General features: G+C 33.9%; 3 protein-coding genes across 4 annotated transcripts; 2 read left to right on the plus strand and 1 right to left on the minus strand.

Annotated features, from left to right (window-relative positions):
* The first annotated feature begins 220 nt into the window (after positions 1–220).
* Positions 221–3149, plus strand: LOC138315089 (neuropilin and tolloid-like protein 1). 2 transcript variants are annotated; one of them, XM_069255825.1, is made up of 4 exons: positions 221–369; positions 685–912; positions 1948–2085; positions 2683–3149. In XM_069255825.1, the coding sequence occupies exons 1-4, from the start codon at positions 300–302 to the stop codon at positions 2922–2924; spliced, it is 678 nt and encodes a 225-aa protein (XP_069111926.1). In that variant the 5' UTR covers positions 221–299; the 3' UTR covers positions 2925–3149. The 2 variants fall into 2 exon arrangements, with proteins under 2 accessions (XP_069111926.1, XP_069111928.1); XM_069255827.1 differs by having other exon boundaries at positions 237–373.
* A 153-nt stretch (positions 3150–3302) lies between these two features.
* LOC138315090 (membrane frizzled-related protein-like) lies at positions 3303–10663 on the plus strand. Its single transcript, XM_069255828.1, has 4 exons — positions 3303–6778; positions 7625–7852; positions 8237–8377; positions 10125–10663. The coding sequence occupies exons 1-4, from the start codon at positions 6709–6711 to the stop codon at positions 10322–10324; spliced, it is 639 nt and encodes a 212-aa protein (XP_069111929.1). The 5' UTR covers positions 3303–6708; the 3' UTR covers positions 10325–10663.
* A 583-nt stretch (positions 10664–11246) lies between these two features.
* Positions 11247–14870, minus strand: LOC138315091 (transmembrane protein 208-like). Its single transcript, XM_069255829.1, has 3 exons — positions 14714–14870; positions 13391–13475; positions 11247–12904 (listed from the first exon to the last, which is right to left on the minus strand). The coding sequence occupies exons 1-3, from the start codon at positions 14800–14802 to the stop codon at positions 12782–12784; spliced, it is 297 nt and encodes a 98-aa protein (XP_069111930.1). The 5' UTR covers positions 14803–14870; the 3' UTR covers positions 11247–12781.
* Between the last annotated feature and the right edge of the window lie 801 nt (positions 14871–15671).

The raw sequence follows: 15671 nt of genomic DNA on the forward strand, positions 1-15671 counted from the left end.
ATGAAAATGTTTATTTTTTAACAATCGTTTATTACTTTGTTGTTGAAGTCCAACCAAAGACTTCGAATGTTTTAACAGCGCCTTATGCTTGACATCTATGAAATTTATTTATTACGAAGTGTCAATTTCATACCTATGTGTGTTGATTAGATAACGCGTGTGTTTACTATACATCCGTCCTCATATGATCTATGTGTATACAGAGGAGCGTCCTGTATGGTATCATGTGATCATGATAGTACAACGTCCTTATATACCCGACTGGACGACACCAAACTCTGAAGCCAGTATCCTTCAACATGGGGACGGTCACGTTACAATGTGTCATTCTAATCCTCTCTGCTGTACAGGTTTTCTCCATTCAAACATGTCGGTATATATTACATTATTCTTTTATTGCCTTGAATTCGTTCCTTCTCTATACATGTGTCACTGACTCACTATATAATTTTACTATGATTAAAACATTATTGCCTTCAGTTTAACGTTATTGTGTTGATCACCATAACAAATGTATGTTTCCTACATTTGATTATTAATCAAAAGCTAGCACTGATCGACAGGAATAATTAACAACTGACCTGGTGAAATGTCTAATAACAGGCTTGGACGATACAAATGTATGTAGTTTGATTCCTTTTATTAGATTTCATATTTATAACTGTTTACTATATATTTCACCAGTATACATGGATGACGCGTGTGTATCGTCAACTGTTACCTACATTGATACAGCGGCAAAGATAAAAGCCTCACGGTACAGGACTCCTCGCAACAACCTCAACTGTTCCCTGGTGGTGAGGGCCAGGCCAATGGACCAACTGGTGGCAGTGGTGAGGGACATGTCCTCAAGCTGTAAATATACCATGGTGACAGCGTATGATGGCGAGAACAGAAACAGGAAAATACAGGGTCAGTGTGGCAATAGGAATAGGGAAATTATATAGGAATGTGACATACAGAATCCGTGTGATAAAACTATACAAAGATAGCTAATTGACTATCTTTAGAGTATGGTCATTCTTATACCACTAAATGAGTTGTTCAAACGGTATTATGCTGGCATATATGTAGCATTGTCTACTTTTTCTCTTTTAAAGTCCCAATAACCGTATCTGTCTGTTTTTTTTTTTTTTTTTTTTTGTTATTTTTTTTTTTGTTAAGAATAATTTTGAAATATAAATCCTGTTGTTGCAGAGATAGGACTAAATCGAAATTTTGATAAAAAAATAAATAAATATTGAGCATGGTTAAGTGGGCCCACTTTTCAAACAAATCTAAGTTAGCCGACATTGTAACGTCGTTGCCGAGAACACCATGTGACTAACGTAGTTACGTAACGTCTTTCCAAACTCTTCAGAGAACGGGCCAGGAAATTTCAGACTTCCATTCGGCAACGATTTTTGCAAGCATCGACTTTCAACAACTGCTGTACCAAAGTTATTGAGAAATAATTATCATTATTTTTTTATATAGCCTATTTTTAACTTTATCTACAAATATTAACAATATCGGAGTCGATCGGAATTGACAATTTGCTGCTAGTTACGAAAAGTGTGACTTAGATATTTTGTAATGGAAGCATCACATTGCTTGATAAAGCGGCGTTAGCTTCGCATTAAGTGTCTTCTCTCCCTTTCGAATTTTATTGAAACCAATCCCAATATTACACATGAATGAAATAATGTTATAGAGAACAATACCTTTGGTTTTCTCTTCATCACAATATCAAAGCTTATTGATCTTTAAGTATTTAATGCGTGGTTCGTAATCTGTATGGCTAACGCCATCAGATATGTGTAAGTTACTGATCTTTGTGATGTACGTCATCAGATATGTATAGCTACTGATATTTATGTTTACGTAATCAGATATGTGTGGTAACTAACATTTGTGTTTACGTCATCAGATCTTTGTGGATACTAATATTTTTGTTTACGTCATCAGATATGTGCGGGTCATCCGAATACAGCCTTCCGAGAAGATCATTCACATCATCTCAAAACGCCATGGTGTTCACTTTATCGACGTCGTCAGTATCGACATCATGTACCTACGACATCATTGTCACATCATACAGCACAGGTATAATCTTTGTATATTGCAGGAATCTAGGTTTGCGGGAAGGCATCGTTTATGACGTCATAATTTTGTGAGAGAAACGTCGTCGTTTTCTATAAAACATATGAAGTTACACTCACAAACACATGGCTTGACAACTAATACCTACTCGCAAGGGAAGATAACTCTTTACATGAAATAGAATTGATAACTAGTAGTCAACAGAGTAACACCTGTTTTGTCGAAGAATATGATAAGTAATAGTTGAAAAAAACATTATAAGAAGGAGAATCCAATATTATTTTGAGTTGGGAATAAGAACTGTGCCATGTATTTAAATCAAGATATCAGACCATCACATTTGCTAATGATCTGTCTGTTCTACAACAGTGGCAGTTGTTCCTTTATATATTCTTTATGTCAAACTTACTTAACAGTATTCTTTATACTAAGTGTTTTCATTATTATATATTTATATGTGTGTGAGTGTGTGTGTGTATTATTTAAAGTATTTCAATTATAATTAGAATACCCCTTTATAATGTGTTAATACAATACCAAACATCATCAATATTAACAATGTAATGTACTTTTAAATCTCTGTTTATGCTTCGTCCTTAGGTTCGTGTTCGTTTGGATTTGAATGTAATAATGGTCGCTGTATCGACAGCAGTCTGTCCTGTAACGGCTACAACAACTGCGGGGACAACAGTGACGAGACATTGTGTAGCAACGCTGTCGTTCTAGGGGCAGGCATCATCGTGGCTATCGTGTTGGGTGGATGTTTCGTCGTCATCTGTCTCCCTATCATTATTGTCGTGTCAATATTACGTCGGAGAAGGGCATATTATGCTAGGTTCTAAATGTCTTATACATACTTGTAATGTTGATCTAGAACTCTACTTGTGGAACGGAAAACAGCATTAACATAACTTTTAATGTATTTTCAGTGCACATATTTTTTACTTTTACTGAGGTTACGTTGAATGTTGAATTAAGCAATGAGCTTGATGTGGTTTAGTACCTGTGATTTGTGACTTGGTTATGTATAATAAATTTGTTATTGGATAACAGTAGTCTCACATCAAGATTTTCTGAGGATTGTACGTACACTGCTTGTTTTTTGTTTCTCCTACAAACATATACCTACTTTATACACCCGTGCATACTCTTTGATGTCATTACTGCTGAAACAATTGATATTTGCAAACTTGTATTTTATATTTTCTAAACTGACTTTGACCGAGTGAGCATGTTTTGTAAATTCTACCCGAAAGCGTTCCATATTTGAGCCTTGAATCAAAGGCTAGCACGGATCTGAGGTAGCTACATCTGTATATCAACCAGCAAACGAGAATCGTTGATTAACTGTATCTCAATTGAATAATAACTTGATGGCTAAACCGATTTACTGACTGTGAAGATGTTACTTGCTTAAGGAATGATCTAATTAAAAACGAAGATAGTCATATAAAATCATTGTAACAGGAAAAAGTGGTCAAAAACTTATTTTTCCTGTGAATTCTTCCTGTTCGATATTACATAGCTTGGTTCTGTTGACATCGCCTTGTATTCAAAGGCGATAACTCTACGACATAAAGTATTTAGGAGGTCAATATAAACTTTAATATCGGTTTATCTTTGCAGGGACATGTTAAGTCTACAAATAGCGTTGATACAGTGTAATCATATCAATACTAGTATACTGTATGTAAACAAAAAACTTCGAACATCACATATTTGATAGGCAAGGCTATACAGACGCGATGAAGATGAAGCTAGTGATTGAAAAACATATATAATTTGATATGACAAAAACAAACGAATAAACAAAAAATCCATTACATTGAGCATCCTTATGAAATCGATGGCCTCTCTGCTTCTGTCATGACTCTCCCCCCACAAAATTCTTATTTTGTCCAAATCTAAAATTTGAATATATTAAATATAAGAGTCGCAAATTGCCGTACACAGGCATAAAGATAGTTGATATATGTATTGCATTTGTTAATAATCGATGATTTTACACACGCCACGACCTTAACAACGTTCCAACCAGCTGTTCTTGCTTTGATGATGGACGCTTTCCAAACACCCATTAACCTATATTGATAATTAAGAGCGGATATAAATCATATTCTAATTAGTTATCTAATAAAGAAATGATAATATATATCGTGCATTGTATGATGCCAAGCCAAATTAACAGTATTCAATACGGAAAGGTTTATTTCATTGAGTTTCATGAAGAATGATTTTTTAAGGTCTTCAAGAAATTTCCATGACATATCCTTATAAATTAAAATTATATCATAACTGCAAGGCAAGTAGGGTAATGCAGATAGTCCCATGCGATAGGAATATGCGAAAAAAACAGAGCATGGACTAAGTGAATGGATGAAAACCAAGCTATGAAATAAATACAGAATATCAACTATATAATTTTTGCTATATTTAATCATACATATATTTTTATTCATTATCGAAATTAGTTTAAAACGTGTTCACAAGATGGCAGCCCTGGCGACCATCTTGAATTTCAGATCGATATTAAAATTAACAAAGCTTGGTCGGAACCATGATCAGGATCGTAACAGGTTTCAGCTATCGCACTGGCAGAATTTGAGCAGAAGTGTCGAATTGGGGTCGTTTGTTTGTCAGATCGACCCGAAAAATAACAAAACGTGTTCGGAACCACGTCAGGTAAATGTCAGCTACATGTAATTCGCAATGGTAGATGCATGTAAGTTTAAAATGTGTTTTCTAGATGGCGGCTCATGCGGTAATGTTGGGTTTGCAAAAACCCACTTGTGGAAACTAAGAAGATTACAATGTAAAATGTTTACGTACGGCAGACGACGATTGACGAACTATAATGGCTATAGGTCATCCTGGCCCTTTATGTCAGATGACCTAAGACGTGATAATCATATCAATCATTAAATGGCCTTTTATTCGGTTAATAAGGCGTTCAAGCGTCCGCCGTCATTATCTAATTCTATCAAAACAGTATATCACCATATAAACCTCAACAAAAGTTTATAATTCATAACTTTTTTTTTTAGAATAAAATCAAAAGTACTGAACAGCTGTTATCATTGTTTCCAACATCAAAGGAGTATATGGTGTCCAGGTAATGCATGCAATTGGGCCAGATGCCTGTCAATTAAATCAATGATAATGTGTTTGTCAGTAATTAGTGTCCCTGGATCAGTCTTATAACAATTTAGATTCATTTGACAATGGATAACTGAGTTATTTATTCCATTCCTTAAGTATTATGTTCTGGTGAGGTTTCTGTTTCGTTGAAGTCTCGTTTCAATATTAAAAAAGAGTTTTTTTGTGATTTTCCAAAAATAACTGTCTCTTTTGGAAGAAAAAATAGAAAAAAATAGGATTTTGTTTTCTTTATAGATTTTTCTTAAAGATTGAAAAGCAGAGAAAAGACCCATTTTCTATTGTCAGACGTATATCATTCATTAGTGGGCTCCAAGATCCATCTTCGATCTCTTGACCAACTTGGCGGCCATTTTGAATCAGTGCATTTTTTTCACAGAGCGGTTAAAAGTTTCACCTGTTTTTACTTCATATTCTCTTAAATCGCCTGTGCAACGACATTTTAAATTATATCAAGTTAATTTTTTAAGGTTCACCGGGATGAAACATTTTAGTGAAATAAAAGTAATTTGAATTGTTAACAAAAAGCGCTGAAAAATAAATTTTGTAACAGGAGAAAAATCAAGCACACTGACTTCCTATATTTAAACTGATTTTAGAAAGAGCAACAGTTTATTTTTGTCTTTTGAACTGCAAAATTTTAGGAAAAGTTACATTTGTAGTCATCAGAATTTTATGTGATGCGTTGAATCTCTCAGAAATTGAGAAAAAAAAGTATTCAGGGGGTTGGGGTAACATATGCTGGTATTCTGAGCAGAAAAAAATGATTTGACTGTGTTATATTATTGTTTCTTTAACAAAACGTTCATTTGGTTTTGTTAATTTTATGAATATTCATTTTCATCAAACAACTAATTTGGAAAATATTGCTTTAGAGTGTAATGGTAAAAACAGTGAAATTCCAGTAAAATTGCAATTTACGTCAAATAACTATCTTTCATTAGCAATAGCTCAGATTCAAGCACACCACCATGTTATTTCTATTTCATTTTCAACTTTGGTATGAACGCCCATTTCCAAAACTCTACATAAGAAAAAATTGACATTTCATCAGAGAAGATCATTATCAAAAAATTATGTACATGTACTGTACTATCGATGTATCAATACATGTAAAGTATATGATAGATAACGATTATAAATCAAAAGGTGTTTCATGAACGGCATATTGATAACGAGAATGAAATTTTAAAATAAATTCCCATATTTATTGTCAACCCACTACTTTAACAACAAAGGGGTTACTGTTTGTCAGACTGATCACATACATTGATGTCAGTGTTCTATCAGTAAGTGGTCTACCATGATGTGTGTAGCTATATCTCCTGTAATCTTCTGCTCACAGTTTATCTAGATCTATTGTTTGATGTCATGCGGACATAATCTGTATAAATCAGATGTAAATGTAACTAGACAACACCGGCAATACATATACATTCACAGTGTAAATTAGTGACTTTGTAATTGAAAATGAACTGGTCCCTTTTGTATCCGGCTACGGTATGCTGCTTCATTACCCTTGGAGCGTCCATGACAACAGGTAATATTCTTGACATTTAAGTAAATGGAAGAAAGAATTTAAAACTAATACCAACGACTCCTCAAACATTATACCAGGAAATTATTCTGGCATTGTGTAACAATAAAATCCTCATTCGATAACCGATTGTTTCATTGCCAGACAAATATGTCGACTACAATTTAATTTTCAATGCAATAAGATCACTGCAATAAGATCAAGAACGTTTTTTTTAATTTGTACAAATAATGATTTTTTATATTTTAAGTGCTGGATGATTTTGGAAGCAATAATCTAAAAAGAAAACATTTTCGTTCTGTTTCCGCCCGCTTCAATGTTAAATATCCTGTCATCATGGATACAAAAGACGCTCATCTTCCCCTTAATCAGTTTTTACTTGATTAATGCTCGTTGCCTCTGTTGGTATCAATTCACGTGTTTGGTCTATGTAATTAAGTATTTTGGTCTATGTAATTAAGTATTTCGGTCAATGTTATTAAGTATTTTGGTCTATGTAATTATTTTGGTCTATGTAATTAAGTATTTTGGTTTATGTAATTAAGTACTGGTTTATGTAATTAAGTATTTTGGTCTATGTAATTGAGTATTTATGTTTTGGTTATCATGTTTAGTGTGTTTTCTTGTGTATATGTATAGACAATTTCTGGACACTTCCCGCTACAACAGGTTGGACAATACTCGCAATAACTATTTGTACTTTGTTTTCGATATTAGAATGTTTCCCTTGAAAGTGTTTTCTTAGCATACCTATTTGACCAGTATTCCCGCCATCAATAAATCCCAGTCTACATCTTATTTTACATTTTTTTTTTTTTCATTTTTCATTACCATTAATTTTTTTTACAGTATACATGGATGATCACTGTAACAAGACTTTTATCGTGGACGACTCTGTCCGGATTGTGTCCTCTCGAGGCGGGTATCTCACGGCACGAATGTCCTGTAACATATTTCTCATCTCCAACAGTAAGGAAACTAATGAGCTCGTCCAGATACGATCCTTCAACATCACCTGTGCACAGGGCTTCTTATCTCTCTACGACGGCAAGGGGATCGTACCACAAAACGGATTAGGTTAGAGTAAAAGTATCATCCTCTTCTGCTTGGGCCTTATTATCTTTTATTCTCATCATCAAATTATATTCTATTGTCTTGTACTAACTATAATGTCATTTTTTAGAAAGTCTTTATCTGAGTTTAAAATGAAGTAGATAAAACGTTTTTGTTTGTTTGTTTGTTTTTGTTGTTGTTGTTGAAAATCCCGTTCTAAAAAATGCTGAAAAGGCACATTACAAAATAACGTCAATTTTTTCAGCAGCATAAAAAACCCATCTTGATGATCTAAGAATATTCTGTCACGCCAGCTGCTTTAACTAAATGATAAAATATTATTTCACATCTCAACTGCACAATCAGCCATTCCACACATTGTTGTTTTACCCTCTTTTCTCGTTATAGCTAGTGGACTTTGTGGTAAAATCTCAGAGTTTCCAGTGACGGTATTTAATTCAACACTACACGGATTTACTCTCCAACTAACAACAGATAACTGGAATTTCTACGGTGGATACGACGTATTGGTCACATCATATTTTAAAGGTCTGTTGTTTAAAATCCGTTAGCGAAATCAGACTTTTGAACATACTTATCCTCGCCGTTGCATAGACCACAAAAAGCACCAATATTCAGATGAACAGAACTCTTTGAATTAATACTAAAGTTTCCTAATCTATGAGCAATATTTAACCGTACAGTTTGTCAAGATATTTGCTAGTATTTAGCAGTCAATCCAGCTATATAATACTGTGGCATTCCTTACTCGGTAAATTTGGCACGGTATTAGTTACCCTCCTAATAGGTATGTATACCTTTTGCAGCCATCCCAGCAATTATAATCGGTGGCTTTGCCAGTCTTGTTGTTGGGGTTCCACCTGGTTATAAATAATCTGTTCACTTTGATTGGCTGGCCAAAATGATTCATGCGTGTTGATTGGTACTTGTTAATGATTCCATGTTTGTAAGGGGTGCCACTTGGGAAATTATTATAAACAAAATTAGCATTTTAATTAGATAAACCCAGAGAAGTCCGAATGTGTTTCCAGTTGTCAGGCATCAATCTCGGAAATCACACAAGGCAGCGCTACACTTGCTGGATAGCAAAACCCATTAGTCTAGGGAGCTCTGAAGGTTTGAAAAGTTCGGTAAAACAAGCGTACGGAATTTGCCGAGTTTTGTTAACATCGTGGGGAGCGCCTATTAATTGTTACCTAGTGACCTACTTATTAAGTACAAATTATCCGTGCATCTGATGTTGATATACTAGTTACATATCTGTATACACACAAACTGTCAGACTTTATCTTAAACTTACATATATATGTATGTATTCACATACTAAAAGAGGATTGCAAAGAAACTATTTATACATGTATCATTCTCATTTTGTCCTTTCGTCGGAATTAACGAATGACGCATACAATAGTTGTCGCTTTCATACATGTCTACTCGTCGCTATTTAGGAGATATTTTGGGCTTATGAATCCTTGATGAAACTATATGCTATTATACAAATATTGACGTTTTGTAGGTTAATAGAATTCTTAATCCTGAGAAAGGTGATATTCCCCGAGGCCGAAGGCCGAGGATAATATAACCTTTTCAAAGGTTCAACAATTCCTCGTATTAACCTACAAAAAGTCAATATTTGTTTTGTTATATGAACTGATGAAATGATACAACTTTTGCTACTTGGAACAATTTTGAAGCAAGGACAGCGCAAAGACTAATTAAACAAAAAATCAAGAAAATCTTCATCTACGTATCCTTAGTAGGTACTTTTGATACTTCTGCTGTACTTCTTTACAATATAACTTTCTAACATATAGCTACATTTAAAATCCTACCTCACTGCTATGTTGGCTTTGGCTATTGCCCGATGATTGGCAATGTAATATTTTGATTGGTCAAAAATGTGGAAGAGACAGGGAATTCCCTGTGTCTATTTATAGCAAGATTATCGGATTTGCAATGTCAACATCTGAACAGGTGTTCATCGGTCTCAGGTTGACATTGCATTTTGTCAGGGCCTGTCTGGGCGGTCTAGACCAATCAGAAAACGGCAAAACTCAGTAATATAATAAAATAGTATCTCACTTAAAACACATTTCCCCGCCATGCAACAGTGCTATTATACGCCGTACTGCAAACATTCATGATGGGGCTTTAAGAGGGGATTAAGCTTTTAACGTATCAAATAAAAAAAGGTTTGTCTCCGGTGAGAAGACGAAGTAACGAAATTGCATCAATTAGCCAGGATTCTACTCTATAATGATGTTTTTATTTGCAGATGGTCCGTGCTCTACCCGAGAATACCAGTGTTCTAATACGTGGTGCATTGCTCGGAACCTTCATTGTGATGGCTATAACAACTGTAGGGACAACAGTGATGAGATGCACTGCGGGGCATGGACGATGCATTCCTCTTATCCTTTAATAATGCTGCTCTTCATTTTCTTACGATCAAACATTACCAGCTTTATTTTCTAAATTGATGTTGTAAAAGGTGTTTTGTATGAAGAAAAAAAATCACGTTGGGTGATGATATTAAAAGTTGTGATCACCTTATAAAATTTTAAATAACCACCTAATTGTTATACCCACATAGAAGACTTCTTCCAGCATAGTACAAAATTACCGAAAATGTTTTCAACATATTATGATATATTTTTATCACATAATTCGCTTGATATCCCGTGTAATATTTTTTTTTCATATGTCACTAGTGTAATATGACCTGGGCTGATTTTCATTGGCTAGACATTCATTGAGACGTCAGACAGACACAATAACATAACGTCAGGAAAAACGACGTGACGGCAGGACTACGAGGACGGCGAGACAAAATGGCGGCCTGTGCTGGAATTTCAAAATATATTTTGATGTGAAATTCTTAGTTATGTAGGTATTTGTAGTTATGTGGTAAAAAGTGTCTTAAATTTGTGTTCATTTCATATGAGATTTTATGAAAATCGTCCCGAAGTTTTAATTATTGCTCGCCAAGGCTCGCAAAAATAAAAACTTCAAAGACTCGTTTCATAAAATTTCATATGAAATGAACACTTATGTAAGATCCTATATATATGTTACTTATGAAACTATGAATGAATATCATTTTATATCGCCCAAGACTGATAAGCAGGCTTTACTGTCAACGCCAAATGTCATGTTACCGTCTGATATTGTAATCATTCACCTGATACAAGATCCTATATATATGTTACTTATGAAACTATGAATGAATGTCATTTTATATCGCCCAAGACTGATAAGCACGCTTTACTGTCAACGCCAAATGTCATGTTACCGTCTAATATTGTAATCATTCACCTAATACATCTACCGGGCAGTCTCCTTAATGATCCCAAGTGGACCTGTACAAACATTGACGTAGGAACAGCTTAAATGCACATTCGAATTGAGGTCAGTGTTTATTAGAGATCAGTCGCCTTCATACATAGTTTGCAAACATTTATACAAATGTATCAACAATGAATAATTACATCACACTAATTATCTCTCAGGAATTCAAATATCGAATCGTGTAGGAATCGCATGCATGCTTGATGATGAAACGTGGTTTAAGATCTGAGTACGTAGTTGCCACACGTCGGTACTAAACAGCAATCGGAGATCTGACATTGTTCCAAGTAGTTTTTGAAATCTCAGGCAAAGATTTTAACTAAAATAATAATAGTTGACAACGTATAAAAATTCTTCCATGTATACTTGCAAAAAATACACCTTTTTAATAAATTTATTTTACAAAATGGTCGTCCAAAACAAATGTTTTTAGTTTTAACTATTTTATCTATATTCCATCAATTTCAAATTCGCTTTTTGCTCAATCACTTAAAATTTCTTTTTGTACAAAAAAGAACAAGGAGAAACAAGTAAAACGACCCTAGCTTTAATTAGTATGTGTAGAAACTGGGCGAAAATTTTGAAATCTTATTTTGTATCAAGACGGACATATTCCCGTAGAAATCACTTTAAAATTACTAATAACACTGAAAAAATGTGAAATAAAATTGTAGACTACAAGTTGGCTTTATGATCTGACCGTATGTATTCATTTCACTTCACTATAGGTGTAAACATAATGATTTTTGGCAGTACTACGTGAAATCATTTCCAGCTCTTATTTCTACTTGTAAAATTAAAACCAAAGCATTGAAAGTATCGTAATTCTCAAAATGGTGGTAACTTTCGGTGGCACATAACATATAAGAAGCTTATCTTGATTCTTGAGTATAAAAATTACACCGCATATAACTTTAATTAAATCAGTTTTCAAAACAACAACATAGTATAAATTCATGTACAAGAAAAAGTGAAAGTGTCACTTATATAAGAACATTATTTGTATGAAAGCCACATAACTGCATTGGTCACTGTTAAACCACTTACATACTCCAACTGGAATGGGGGATGGGGTCCAGTGTTTGAATTCAATAACAAACGAGTCGACCAACACTCCAACAATCAATCAAATGAACAATGTTAAAGGTACATAGTTAAATTTCTATATTCATAATCGAGCAATATGTAATGGCTAGTATCCACTGTTGCCAACCATGTGACACCACGATGTCACAAATAACGAAGCCACATAACAATGTACTAAGACATCAAGATGTAACAAGATAGCCAAAAAGTGTGAACCTCAATTTGGCATTCATCATTTGGCATCCTCTGCTCACTGATGTTTTATAGCAAGCATCACCTTTAAAACGTCATCCATGTTGGGCACATAGGGATGTAATAGGAGACAGAAAATGGCATATGCTGGTATATGTATTAATGTAACTTGCAGAGAATTATACCATCATTGTCTTATCAAAAAAGTACATCTGTCAGCTCAATGTATTTCACGCTAAATTTATCAAAAATTCTTAAATTAAAAGTAACAATAACATTATAAAATTAATAGTAACTGCACAGTTATCAATGTCTCCGCATCTTTCTCTCCATTTTCTTTGTCTTCTTTTCATCAACTTCTGGTGGCTCAGCAAATATCCAAGGAGCCAAGATATTCACCCATAACATGTAGAACGCTCTACCCGGAACCTGGTGTGAAATAGAGCAGTGTAAGATAAATGTCCAATCAACAGATACCAAGGTTTGAGAGAAATGACTAAATAGACAATAAACAAGTACATGAATGAAACATTTCATTATAGAAAAGATATCTTAATATCTATTAAACCAAAATGTATGCCTGCCTCAAATGCCACATTATTTAAAACATTTATCCATGGCTTTATATTGTAGAAACATAGCAAAGACAATATGTTGTGCTCCATTTTGATATAACTACTCAATACGTAGATTTTGAAGTACTAATTAAGATAACATGGCCCAAGTCTAAGTGTCAATAATCTCACCTTCCACTGATTGTGATGTCAAAAAATCATATCAAAAATGACGTCACAAATACTGGAAGATACCACTCAACTGAAAAACCACTTTAACAACACTATTTTGATATCTCAAAACTGAGAAAGTATTACACTGATTGAAAAAAAAACATGTTGTTCTTTAATGTGTACTTACCAGTAACCATAGGAGCCAAAAATAGTTAGAAAGTAAACTCAAACTTTGAACAATAGATATGAACAGGATGAGGTCTTTAGCATGCCTACAACAAAACAATCAGTAATGACAAATCAAAGTTAACTACAGATTTTAACAGTAAATACTACTCTATAGTGAGTAAATTTGGTAGATATTCAAAATCAATGGTACCTACAGATTTTAACAGTAAATACTACTCTATAGTGAGTAATTTTGGTAGATATTCAAAATCAATGGTACCTACAGATTTTAACAGTAAATACTACTCTGTAGTGAATAATTTTGGTAGATATACAAAATCAATGGTACCTACAGATTTTAATTGTAAATACTACTCTATAGTGAGTAATTTTGGTAGATATACAAAATCAAATAACTACAGATTTTAACAGTAAATACTACTCTATAGTGAGTAAATTTGGTAGATATACAAAATCAATGGTACCTACAGATTTTAACAGTAAATACTACTCTATAGTGAGTAATTTTGGTAGATATTCAAAATCAATGTTAACTACAGATTTTAACAGTAAATACTACTCTGTAGTGAATAATTTTGGTAGATATACAAAATCAAATAACTACAGATTTTAACAGTAGATACTACTCTATAGTGAGTAAATTTGGAAGATATACAAAATCAATGGTACCTGCAGATTTTAACAGTAAATACTACTCTGTAGTGAATAATTTTGGTAGATATACAAAATCAAATAACTACAGATTTTAACAGTAAATACTACTCTATAGTGAGTAAATTTGGTAGATATACAAAATCAATGGTAACTACAGATTTTAACAGTAAATACTACTCTATAGTGAGTAATTTTGGTAGAATCAAAATCAATAACTACAGATTTTACAGTAAATACTACTCTATAGTGAGTAATTTTGATAGATATACAAAATCAATGTTAACTACAGATTTTAACAGTAAATACTACTCTATAGTGAGTAATTTTGATAGATATCAAAATCAAAAACTACAATTTTAACAGCATATACTTATAATTTTGGTAATATCTACTACAGATTTTATGTAGTAATTTTGGTAGATATACTTCTCTATAGCGAGTAATTTTGGTAGATATACAAAATCATTAACTACAGATTTTAACAGTAAATACTACTCTATAGTGAGTAATTTTGGTAGATATACAAAATCAAATAACTACAGATTTTAACAGTAAATACTACTTTATAGTGAGTCATTTTGGTAGATGTTCATTTTTTTTGTTATGTTAGCACAAATGGGTTGTGTGTTACAATGTGGTCTTGTTATTAAGATCTTCTTGTACTTACTCCGACATTCCTGACTCCATGTTTAGGTCTAGTCCCCCATCTATTAAAGCCCCTTCTGGAGTGTATTTTGCCTGAGCCATACTCTGCATGAATTTATAACTTCCCAGGCATGCCAGTACTGCTGATACGCCAAGAAACTGAGAAAGGAGAAAGGAAGAGTCAGTGTTTGGAAATAAAGACCTACATATTTAGTGTAAAGTAGCTATGATTTACATTAGATAATCAGACATAAAATATATGTGAAAATTCAATATAATTGAACTTTACTTTTACTGTTTTGATTCCTGTTATATATTCCAAGAAAAGAAACATATTTTTGGTGGTTGATTGTGTTAATAAACTTGTATAAGTGTCAAATTAATACATTACTTCTCTTAATAGTATAAAAGAATACCAAATTATATTCAACACTCTCTAAATTGATAACACAATATCTAGTGTACAATTATGTCCGGGTATATAGTCTATTTGTTTTGCTGGCGAATCCTTTACTGGTGCCACAACTACATGGAAAGTATGTATGGACAAAATGTGTGGATACAGGGTAGAGGGTAGGGGTACAAGATATGTGGTATGGTGTAGGGGTACAGGGTAGTGGGTAGGGGTAGAGGGTAAAGGGTAGGTAAAACAGGCTACAGGGTAGGTGATACAGTGCAGGGGGTACAGGGTAGTGGGTTGGTGGTACAGGGTAGGGGAACAGAGTAGTGTGTAGGTGGTACAGGGTAGGTGTACAGGGTAGGAGGTACAGCATAGGGGGTAGATGGTACAGTGTACATGTATGAGGTACAGGTAGGGGTACAATGTAGAGGGACAGGGTAGTGGGTAGGTAGTAAAGGGTAGGGAGTACAGGGTAGGGGTACAGGGTAGGAGGTACAGGGTAGAAGGAACAAGATAGGGGGTAGGTGGTACAACTACAAGGTAGGGGGTACAGGGTAGGGGTACAGGGTAGGAGGTACAT

Source organism: Argopecten irradians, chromosome 2, assembly GCF_041381155.1.
Source record: "Argopecten irradians isolate NY chromosome 2, Ai_NY, whole genome shotgun sequence".
NCBI classification, from domain to species: Eukaryota; Metazoa; Mollusca; class Bivalvia; order Pectinida; family Pectinidae; genus Argopecten; species Argopecten irradians.